Raw genomic sequence first — 12326 nt, forward strand, 5'->3', positions numbered from 1 at the left:
TATTTAATATGCCAAATGAAATTTATTTCAAAATGTCACAAGTTTTCTTAAACCATATTTTTCTTTTAAAAATGCTAAAAGAATTCTGGTATATGTACCTAATTTAGAGCCTTGTAAACATATCCTAAGTGTTGCTTCTCGTTGGGTGTAAGCTGGACAGCACCTATACTCAAAATGTTCAGTGTCCTTTTACAGTGAGAATACATTGCTTGAATGTTTTAATGTCTTGTAACTCATATGTTTTTTGAACAAAATATTTGCCTTATTCTCCTAAAAATTGGACTACATAAAAACAGAAAGGAAAAAATTGAAAATCTTATCAAAATAGAAATTCTCACACTTCCTATTTACAGTTTTGAAAAGTAATTGTTATCTATGGAAATTCACCTTTTGGAAATTCTCTTTAGGGAGAATTTGAATGAGAGGGAGCTCCAGTTTGAGCCACATTTAAAGGGGTTTTATTGATCGAAATATTCAGAGGGCTCCATCCCAAAGTATTTTAATGTACCAAGTTGTTATACTTGGAATCCAAGTACAGTATCTGCTAGAGGATTTACTTAAGGGAGGGAAAGCTTCTCTGGTTTAAGAGATTAAATATAGTAACTTTTGTTTTAGATGTAGGATTACAAGGTTTGCGTGAAAAAGGTCAAGGTCTTCTGGATCAGATCTCCAATCAGGCATCCTGGGCCTATGGAAAGGATGTAACCATTGAAAATAAAGAAAATGTGGACCACATACAAGGAGTGATGGAAGATATGCAGCTTAGGAAACAAAGGCAAAGTTTGACTGTTCATGTTAATTTTTGCTAAGACATCCTAATATTAATTAAAATGAAGAGTGATGTAATTATATTTTCCATACAAAGTAAAAATTCTTACCTGTTATATAGTAGGCATGTAGTAGGTTTTTGGTGAATGTAATGATTATTGTATATAATTGTACTAACAAATAATGGCAGTTTGTTCAATTAATGGGTACATTTTCCCTTTTTACTCAGTGGTAAAAATTTCAGTTCCACTCAAGTACATCACATTCCATATCCCCAGTGTAGCCTATGACTCTTCTATCTTTTAAGAAAACTCTTTTTGGAGAATTTTGCTTTTCCATTTTCATTTAGTTTAGAGTTGCTATTAAATGTCATTTACATTGATGTGTTTCTTCATCTAAACGTCTCAGAAATTTTCATGCATCCATTGTTCTCATATTTGCTGTAGAAGGATTAGACAATAAACTCTGGGTAAGATGATGTTTAGCTTCCTTTGATGTAGAACTAGGAATTTAAAGGGTTCTTTGAAAACTCAGTTTGCAATAGCAATTGCAGAGTATTGCAAGGTAAAGGATTAAATTAACATATGCTAGTATATATAGGCTAGCATGGTTGTGTGAAATCTTTGTACACTTAGAAATTCTGAGGTCATCAACAAAAACCTCACAGAAACTCTTCCCCTGCATCATAGAGAAAGTAGTCATTAGACAGAAATTCCTTCTATCCTCATATCTGCAGACGTATCCATTTCATTATTTATTCTCATCACAAAGATGATACATGTCTGCTCTTATCAAAGCCGTGTGTCCCCATCATCTTCTCACTCCGTCAATTCCCATTCTCTACTCTGATCCCTGCCTTTCATTTAAATGCTTAAATCTCTCCTATTAAAAAAAAATTAGACAATTGCACACATGCATATACCTTCAACCCTTTGTCTTCTAGCCCTAGAATTCTCCTTTCTGACAGCTGTCATTGATGGTCTAATCTGCACTCATACTTCCTCACTGCCTCTAGTTACTTTTCATCCCTTCTCAGTCTCCCCTCTCCCCTCACCATTTCACTGAACATACTCTTACTGATGTCACAAGTGACTTTGTAGTTGCCACATGTAATAAATGCTTGATCTTGCTCAAAATCCAGGGAATACTTTTGGTCCTGACATTGCTTGACCACTCTGAATAGAATTAGGCACAAATGACTTTTTCTTCCTTCTTCAAACTTCCTGACAACCTTGTCTTCTTTGAAAACACCCTTATGAGTCTCCTCCTGGCACTCTGTTTCTTCTTGGTTTTCTTCACTGATTTCTTGTCCTCTAGCTAATTTCACTGCTTTCAGGGTTTGTTCTGAGGCCAAATTCTCTTCTCACTCTTTGTCTTCTCCCTACTTTAATGACTTTCTTTAATATGACTGTGATTGAGTAGTTATGACTCTGACCCAGACCCCTCTCCTGTATGTTAGACCCGTAGTTCCTCTTACTTACTGAATGTCTCCACCTGGATGCCCCATACACTACTCAAAAAAACTAATATGGACAGATGAGAATCATTCTCCTCCAAAACTTGGCTCTTCTCCTTTAGTTTCCTATCCAGGTTAAAAGTACCATCAGCTACCAAACTTGGAATTTATCCCAAGGATTTATTAAAATCCTTACTCTTCCTCATCCCTTACAGCCTAATCAAATGTCCAAGTTCTGCTGTCTCTGAATCATGAACACTTCTTTCTTCCCGATCTTAGCTGCCTCTGGCATTTCTCGTCTACAGTCTGTTGTGCCAAGAGCGCAGTCTTTTGTAAAGCGCACATCTAATCCCCAACTTCCTTGTATAAACCCCTCTCAGTGACTTCCTGTTTTCTCAGATGAAGTTCAGTCTCCTTGGAATAGTGTAGGAGATCCTTCATAATCCAATCCTGCATAATCTTACCTCCTTTAATTTTTCTACAAAACCACACCTTGTTTTCACTTTCCTGAACGCATCATGCTATTCCATGCATCCATGACTTAGAATACGTCTTTCCTTGTTTTCTGCTGAGTGGATTCCTACTTATTCTTTAAGACTCAGGGGTACTTATCCTTGGAAGCCTTTTTAGATTTCTAAGGCAAGTTTGTTACTTGTTCCTCCCTATTCTCATACAGCTCCACAGTAGTGTTTATCACATTGTTTATTTAAAAGTGCATCTCCCCAAATGAGACCATCTTAATAGTAGAGACCATGTCTTATCCTTTTCAAGCACATTATTCATACCTGACAATATGTGTTGAATATGTGTATGATATCATCTTCATCACTGAAGTGTCTTACATTGTCTTTTAGCTTCAGATTGTAAAAATACTTACCATGATTACTTCCCTTCAGTCCCTTGTAGAATTATTTAACCAAGTAGCATTTTAACAATACGTTATGGGCTTTTCTTGAGGGCATCCTTATAAAAAATAGCCTTGTGACAATGACTTACCTATTGTTATCAGGTTTCCTTAAGAATATCAACTGTAGTGGAGTCCAGTGCCTCATGGGTAGCTTGTTATTGGTATTTGGTACTGCAGTGAGTTTCTACCTTCCCATCTAAAGTTCATGGAATTGCATGGGAATGAAGGGAATCAGAATGAAGGGATCAGAGCTGAGCTAGATCAAGTCAGCTTAAAATTGTAATCTGTATATTATCCAGGCAGACCACAGTAAAATTTAAGAATACTGTGAATTGTGTTTCTCTCCACCCAGAGATCAACAGAATTTTTTTTCTTAAGAACATAGATGGAGGTTTTTTTAAATTCAAAATTAGATATTACTCTGGGTAATGTATAATGTAATGAAAAGCTTTATTTTTTTTTTATTCCCTTGGTGCATCATTCTCTAAATTAGTATTTTAGAAACTTTACATTTTTATCTTTGAAGGTTGTTTAATGCTAATTGGCAGTTGATATTGCTTTGGGTTTTAGTGTACTGCTGTGTTTGTGCTTTGCTTCAGTATTTTGCAGAATCCATACTATACTCAGAAGGGTTTGTGATTTAGTACCATTCAGGTATTTTAAGGTTTTGATATAACACAGATACAGATATCCTTAAAATTCTTACAAATCAATACAAAATAGTTACAGTCTCCATAGTGTAGGACTGAGTATTTTAGTATACTGTAAAACACGTGTGCCGGATGGTGGTGGTATACTAGTTATCAACAAAACTGAAATGTCCTAAACTTATGTTTGGATTTATTAGATGTGAAGACATGGTAGATGTGCGAAGATTAAAGATGCTTCAGATGGTGCAGTTGTTTAAATGTGAAGAAGATGCTGCCCAGGTAAAGATCAATCAGGCACATTATGCACTTGTCTTTTCTTAGAAGATTGATTTCACCTAACTGTAAACAAAAGTGTACTTTTCATGGTCCTAAGCAAGTAAATTCATTAAGTCAGATTCTAGTTTATCCTGTCAAAATAATAAAGTTTTGTATTCCCACTTATCTTACTGGTCTCATTTTTTAAAAATTTATTTTAATTTATTTATTTTTGGCTGCGTTGGGTCTTCGTTGCTGCACGTGGGCTTTCTCTAGTTACGGAGAGTGGGGGCTACTCTTCGTTGCTGTGCGCGGGTTTCTCACTGCGGTGGCTTCTCTTGTTGTGGAGCACGGGCTCTAGGTGTGTGGGCTTCAGTAGTTGTGGCTCGCGGGCTCTAGAGTGCAGGCTCAGTAGCTGTGGTGCACGGGCTTAGTTGCTCCGTGGCATGCGGGATCTTCCTGGACCAGGGCTCGAATCCGTGTCTCCTGCATTGGCAGGTGGATTCTTAACCACTGCACCACCAGGGAAGCCCTTACTGGTCTCATTTGACTTATCTTCTCAATGAAATTCTCTATTGAGCTAGCAATTGGGATTATTTATTATTTATTACTGTTGATTTGGTTGTCAGTTACACATCCCAGGATGAAGGCTGGTGTAGCTTATTGCTTTTTAACCCACAAGAAGGTTTTTCAGCTAGATAAACAGTTTGCTATCTTTGTGCAGTTAGCATCAAAGAACATGATTCCAGCTTGACATAGAAGAAACTTAACGATTTTAAGTAGCAACATAAATCTATAATGAGATTCCAATAAGATTATATTATTACATAAACACATGATGTTCTCTTAATATAAATCTTGTGATGTTGATTTTAAATGAGTGCTTCTCTTTAATAGGTCTTGCCTTTAGATTTTTAAAAATTTTGAGTGGGAGGAGAGGTCATTAATTCATGCAGCTTGGCATTGAATGAAATAAACTATTAAGGTTATAACTAATGGATTAATTAACCACATGCTAGTAATCTTTCTTTATATAAATATGATGTTTTGATATAAGAGTTTATAAAGAGTTATGAATCCAGCTTCACTGTTACTTATTTTCATTTAGGCAGTAGAATGGCTAAGTGAACTTCTGGATGCTCTTCTTAAGACCCACATCAGATTGGGTGATGATGCTCAGGAAACGAAAGTCCTACTGGAGAAGCATAGAAAATTTGTCGATGTTGCACAGGTGCAGAACTGGTTATCTTCCTTTTCTACAAGCTCTGTGTTTGCATAGCTGTCTGCATGATTGTAATGTCACTTAACCTTCCAAGTCCAAGAAGATTGGTTACGTTAATCCAGAAGTATTACAGAACTAAGAAAATGTCAGCTGGTGAATCAAAACTAGCCTGCATAAACTTGAGAGGGTTTATGTTTTCCTGAATACAGGTTCTGTATGCTTCCTCTGATTTATGGTATATATTATGACATTTTTAGGGAGTAACTGTTCATTCACGAAAGTAAATCAGTAAATGACAAACCCTAGTTTCTGCATCTCACTAGTGTTAGCATAACAACACAGATTTTCTTTTTTTTTTTTTTGCATGTGAAAAGTATCTTAATTTATTTTCCCTAACTATTGAGTTCACATTGTAACAGTGTGGTTTCCTGTATGGAATATAAAGTGCCCACTTGCCACCCATTCGTTTTGATCAATGAGTGAGCAAACTTTTTTTTTTTTTTTTGTGGGGTGAGGGGGTCATGGTTGAGCAGACCGAGGTGGGGAAAACGGAGTAAGAGAGGGAAGCCAGACAAGAAATAAACTTAATAAAAATTAACTGAAAGTATTGCTTCCCCTTTATTATTTATGCATGCAGACAATTTGTAGCAATAAGTGCCAGTGGACTTATTCATTATTGATTCCTAGTAGTGTTGCTTAATTGTAACCACAGTCCTCCTGCACACTTTCCCATCCCTCTTTTCAGAATTCTTTTATTATAATTTCATGTTGACTTCTTCTTTTTTAGAGCACTTATGACTATGGAAGACAGTTGCTACAGGCCACAGTTGTGCTGTGCCAGTCTTTGCGCTGCACCTCTCGATCATCTGGGGATACACTTCCTCGACTGAACAGAGTATGGAAACAATTTACAATAGCATCTGAAGAGAGGGTACATAGGCTGGAAATGGCTATTGCATTTCACTCAAATGCTGAAAAGGTTCGATTTTTTAAAAATGTAGTTTCAGTAGTGTTTGTACATTTAAAATGTGTTAACCTTGTAATTTTGTTATTAGTCTGTTTTTTAAAAATTTATATTAATTCCATTGTTTAAAGCTTGTTTAGATATAATGTATTGTCTTAGAAAGTTCAAATCAGATTCTTAGTAAGCCATACCAGTGCTAGAGTACTATGGTTAGAGGAGTTGAAACTATCCAGTAGTCCTCTCTCAGCAGCACGTCTCTCCTCACCAGACCTGATGCCCAGAATGTACTGTTTGTTCTTTCAGGTGTCATGACTCCCATCTGTTTCATTATGCCAGGAAAGGAAACTCTGCTTTGGCAACTACTACTGATTGTCATAAATGTTTTAAAAGGTCATTTGTGATTTTTATAATGTTTAGAGACTGTCCAGCTAAAATTATGAGAGTAAGGATAAAAATAAAACCTTTTTTTTTCATGTGTTATCTTTAAAGATTCATTCTAGAATTTATTATTTAATGAATTCATTAGTCCCAGAAACCAAAAATGACATATGCAGGCAAATTTTCAATAGAACCTTTTTCTCAACTGCACAGTGAAGATTTATAGCACCCGAGCCTTATATTTCCATTCCAAAGAGGAATCTTACTAAGTGGTTAACTTTGTTTTGATCTCTTAACAATCACAGTTTATATGTAGGGAATGTTCAATACAATTTAAGATATGAGAAACCTAAGATGTAAATGTGATAGCCTTAGTCTGTAGAACAGAAGAGAAATTGCCAGGAACCTCAGGAATTAAGCAGTTTCTGTCTGTGTTATGCAGTACATCTGTTAGGAAATGTCCACAGTTAACTCTTTCTGAGCTGGTCACTGAACTCCACAGGTCAGTGTTTTAGTGTAAAATGGGCCTAGTGATGATGAATGAAAGTACACAAAATGGCTTGACTTGTTTATCTGCTGATTGTTTTAATGAAAACTTTTTATTGAAGTATAGTATTAACATAGAAAAGTGTACAGCTCAAATGTTCTGCTCACTGAATTTTCATAGAGTGAGCATGCCTGTGTAATCAGTGCACTGTTCAAACAACAGAACGTTACCAGCACCCCAGAGGCTCTCCACCCTCTTTTAATCACACTGCTTCTGCTGCCCATCCTGGGGTGGCCACTGGCCTGATTTCTAACACCACTGATAACTTTTTAGGATCGTGCTTTAAAAATGTATCTGCAAGGACGTTTTAAAACCTAGATCTTTTTAAGAAGTTAGGTAAGAATGAATATGGTTGAGACTTTTTTTCATAGAAAATTAATGTTCTTATTTTTTCTGGTACATGGCCTTTATCATGCTTATAATAAACTCTATTTAAGGTTATTTTATTGTGCCAACCTATGTAAAGCCTAAGCCTTTTGTTATCAGATGTTATTTTTCTTTTGAGTGTGTTGTATTTCATACCAGTAAGCATAAATATAACCACAACTATAAGCAAATTGTATAGCAAATGATAGTGACTGGGAAAATATTTAAATTGAATCTAGAATTTTACAATATGAAAATGTCCTTTATGAGTAATGCTGAAGTAAACATAATTGGATTAAGTAAAGTATAATGCAAAAAAAGTTGTAAAAATAAATACTTTCTTCTGCCCCAAATTTTGCAGGTTTTTTTCTTGTAGGTAATTTTTTAAAATTAGTATTATTATTTTAAATCTGGAGTGTATCTTAGACTCATAGCACATCTCAATTTGGGACTAGCCATACTTCAAAAGCTCACTAGCCACATGTACCTAGTGGCTACTATGTGTGGGTCTGTACTTGTAGACTTAACTGTTACAAATCGTAGCATTTTTTTTCTTTCTTTCCTTATTTTCTTTTGTACCATTTAAATTTAAATGGTAATAGTTAAGGAAAAAATAATATCAAGGACTGCAGAACTTCCTGTGTTTGAATTAAAACCTTATCAATTTACATCTTTTTTTGTTGTTATTTTTATTTCATTTGTATGCTTACATCATTTAACTCAGGTCAGCGGATCACTTTTTAAAATAACTATAAAGTTTCTAGCTAGGTAATCACATCAGTTATGTGTTTGTACTCTGAGTATATATTGTTACGTATTTATATTTTCTTTCATTTTTGAAGTCTGTAAGCTCTTTGAGGTCAAAATCTGTATCTCATTCATATCCCAAGCTGCTACATAAACATAAAGTAAGTATTCAATAAGTAGTTACTTAATGAATGAAAGAATACTACTTTTTAAGCACAGTTTGAGCTTAGATTCCAAGTAGTAGTCTAGTATTATTTTTTTCTTGGAAATCACTATAAACCTCTTCATACTCCAGTTATATTATTAGTAGGGATTGTGTATTTCATTTTGTTTGAATTTCTTGGGCCAGCTTTGATCAATCTTCTATAATGGCATACATGAGGATGCTAAGAACAGAACAAAAACACCTTCAATCTACTAAATTTGCATGAACTTGATTCCTTTTCTGTGTCTCTTGATTGATGTTGCACTTTTATTTGTTGCAGATTTTGCAAGACTGTCCAGAAGAGCCTGAAGCTATTAATGATGAGGAGCAATTTGATGAAATTGAAGCAGTTGGGAAATCCCTTTTAGATAGACTAACTGTTCCCGTGGTTTATCCTGATGGGTATGGTGCATGTTCTTGTAATTTGTGTTTTTATCAGTAAGGTCTTAAAGGGATATCAAGAGAAGAAAGTCTGTTTCTTAAAAGTCCTAGTAAATTAGCTTTGGTTCACATTTTCAATTTCTACAAAAAATTAGTTTAAAATGAAAAGAAATCCGTACTGGGCTCTTAACAATAGTAGCAATTGGTACTTGCTGCTGTCAAATGTATTGCTCTTGATAGCTTGTTGTAGAATAAAGATCATTGACTAGGTTGACATCTTGGGTTCTCGCCTTGACTATGATGGTAAGGAGTTGGGTGACTTTGGGCTTCATTCATGGAAGGGATGGGGAGGGAACTAATGTTTAGTAACTTAAAATATATACCAAGCCCCAAGTTAAACACTTCACCTTAATTACTTTTGACCAGGGCTAGAGCAGTATGATTATTTTGATTTACAAATGAAGAAACTAAAGCTCAGAAAGATTAAGTAAGGTCCTCAGGATTTCACAGCTTCTAAGTGGAATTAGAATATAGTTTCAGGTCTGTCTGGCTCCAGATCCATTCTCTTTTCACTGTGCTGTATGGAGTCCTAATTTCTTCATTTGTAAAATGATGGGGTCGTGATTCTCACATTCCTTTCCATTTCAAAAGTTAATGATAAAAATAAGAAATAGCCTCGTGAAAATAAACAGACCAGTAAATGAATCAGAAGGAGCTTTATCTACAAGGAGCTAGACCTTCTCAGTAAAAATAATTTAGAGGTAATCCAGAGGATGTTTAATTAAAACACTAGAGAAACCAAACCATTGAATACAGGTATCCTTACATTGTGACATAGTGTAATGGGTACGATTGTGGACTCTGGAACCAGATTTGTTGGGTTTAAATCTCAGCTCTGCCACTGATGAGCTATGACATCTTGGGCAAGCCACTAAACCTTTCCGTGCCTCAATTCCCTCATCTAAAAATAGGAATATATTTTCCATACCTCCTCAGTTTACAAGAGCGAGGGAATTAAATGAGCTAAATGTATATAAACTACTTAAAACAATTGTGACACATGGTAAGTGCCACTACCACTGTGTCATGAACTTCAAATGATTATTTGGAATTGATATTGAGAAGATATAACTTTATGCCCATGAACAAATACTGTTCATAGTCTGTACTTAGATAATCTCTAGTCGTACCTAAACTTGAACAATCAGAAGTAGCTTAAAGTCATGTATATCTCCAATGTATAAAAGAGAAAAAAATCTAAAAGTTTATAAATTCAGCTGGTAACAGCATTAGTAGGGTGCTTCTGGTTGTTCCATTCCAGGACACCCCCCCCCCGACCCCGCCAAAATCTCATTTCTGTGTTTCATAACCAGTTGTCATAAAGTCGGTCTCATTCTACTTAAGTCATCCTAGGAGCATATACCCCTGGTATTTTTGCTTGGGCGTCTCCTCCTGTGTTCTACAAATAGTTCATGTGTCATTTTCATTTTTAAGATAAAAGAGTAAGTTAGGGCTGTATATTCAAATTTCACAACTTTAATATTTGCAATTATTATTTCATTCCCTCTTATATGATAATTTGTTTATGCTGTGTAAAGTTTGACAGTAAGCTTAGTCAGATTTATCTTTTGTAACATTCTCCTAGAACAATAAAAGAAATTAGGTGGTCTCTCTGGATTCACTGCTTGAAGACCCAGGTTCAAATTCTGTTTTTTCCACTGTGTGATCTTAGTCGTTTAATTTTCTAGGTCTTAGTTTTCTGATCTAAAAAATGAAGAGCTTAACCAGATTATTTCCAAGAACTCTTAGAGCTCTAAAAGATTCTGTGACTCTGAATACTGTGTCTTTGCCGATTGGATAAAATTAAATAATTTTACCTATTAACATCCCAAATGATGGCTTAACATTAAACGGATATTTTACTTGTTAGCTATATTAGACAGCTGGTGTCCGTAGCCCTTAGCTCTGAAGTACACATACAGATTTTATATTTGTGTATGCTTATGGGCCCCAAGCTAAAAGTATAACATTTATACTGTTGCATTGTTTTGTTTATTTGTTGAATTGTTTGGTTTATTGAGATTATCATAAGTGTACATGATAGGACATTTATACTTCTAATAAATTTTTCTCAACATGTCTTAATATATATTATGCCATTTTAAAAAATGTTTCTCCTACCAAATTGCTACTCAAAGGTAAACAGTATGGTCTGCAAAAGAACTAACACCATACCACGTAGGTAATTTTTATGGTAATTTTTGCTTCCTTTTGCATTCACTACAGTCAATGGATTTGTATTAATCTGACTAGGCTTTTTCTGTTTTGATTTTTAGAACTGAACAATATTTTGGGAGTCCAAGTGACATGGCTTCTACTGCAGAACACATCAGAGACAGGATGAAACTAGTTAGTCTCAAAAGGCAGCAGCTGAGACATCCTGAAATGATGACTACAGAGAGCTAATAGCTGCCTTCTTCCCGCAGATCTGCAGTTCATAATCCCGCATGTCGTTGGCATGCTGCAGCATTAGCTACGATTTGTTAAGATGCATTTCACAGCCAGGATAAGCCTCATTTCTTTCCATTACACACTTCTCTCCACATGTTAACATCTTGTAACTACCAAGCAGAATTATTTAACATGCTTTGAGACCATAGACTCCAAGTATCTTAAAAGAAGGAACTGTAAACATTGCACTGAAAACTTGCTTTAAAGCTTTACCTGACCGGTCAGTTTGTAGATGAATAACTGATAATAAGCTTTGAATGGTGCTAATAAGAGTTTAGAACTTCTCTCTATAAAAAATGGTTGCCCTTCCTCCCCAAGTGATGTAGTAAATTTAGACTATAGTTAAACGGTTATTAGTAGACAGTGGTGTCCTCAAAATTTTACTTTGTAATTCTCCTTCAAAATTGAGTATTTTTATTGTGTCAGTATGAAGAAAACCTTCAGATTTTTGATATATCATATTCATTAAAAAACATTTTCCTATTTGTATTGATAATGTATAAAAGTTGTTTGTGCTTAATAAAAGGCTTCTTTTAAACATCTTATTTAATTTGGTGGTTATATCTATTTCCAAACATGAGTGCCTTATTTAAAAGGGCATTCTTAGCATTGTGAGGATGGTTTAGTATTTGTTTTTTCATGTTGGTTGCATGTATTTTAGCCAGGAAATTTATATGTAAGCATGTGTATATAATAAATAAGCATGTTTTATCATGAAAAATTATTGTGAAGAACAATTTAGATCTTTAAGAACTTATGAATAATGGAATACTATTTCTCATTTTTCTCTTCTTCAACTTGAAAAATGTTATCCAAATTATTAACTACCCTGAAGATATTTTGTTTCTGGGGGAGGAGGGCTGGGGAAGAAGGCATACATAGTTACTTAAGTGTAATCCTTTATATCAGAGTAATCCTTCAGGAACTAAAATAGCAATTGTTAATAAAATTTAATTTCTCAAGATAGAC

At 34.9% G+C, this 12326-nt stretch overlaps 1 protein-coding gene across 6 annotated transcripts in view; it reads left to right on the forward strand.

Annotated features, from left to right (window-relative positions):
- SESTD1 (SEC14 and spectrin domain containing 1) overlaps positions 1-11834 on the forward strand; it is a 136839-nt gene extending 125005 nt beyond the window's left edge. For 4 of the 6 annotated variants that reach the window (XM_068544841.1, XM_068544844.1, XM_068544843.1 and 1 more), the window contains exons 13-18: positions 616-775; positions 3979-4060; positions 5145-5267; positions 6046-6237; positions 8746-8867; positions 11183-11830. In XM_068544841.1, the coding sequence (XP_068400942.1) occupies positions 616-775; positions 3979-4060; positions 5145-5267; positions 6046-6237; positions 8746-8867; positions 11183-11312 (809 nt within the window). In that variant the 3' untranslated portion in view covers positions 11313-11830. Of the gene's footprint in view, positions 1-615; positions 776-3978; positions 4061-5144; positions 5268-6045; positions 6238-8745; positions 8868-11182 lie in introns of all 6 variants that reach the window. The other 2 variants (XM_068544846.1, XM_068544847.1) reach the window with 2 other exon arrangements.
- Positions 11835-12326: the final 492 nt, after the last annotated feature.

The sequence above is a fragment of the Eschrichtius robustus genome, chromosome 5 (assembly GCF_028021215.1).
Source record: "Eschrichtius robustus isolate mEscRob2 chromosome 5, mEscRob2.pri, whole genome shotgun sequence".
NCBI lineage: Eukaryota > Metazoa > Chordata > Mammalia > Artiodactyla > Eschrichtiidae > Eschrichtius > Eschrichtius robustus.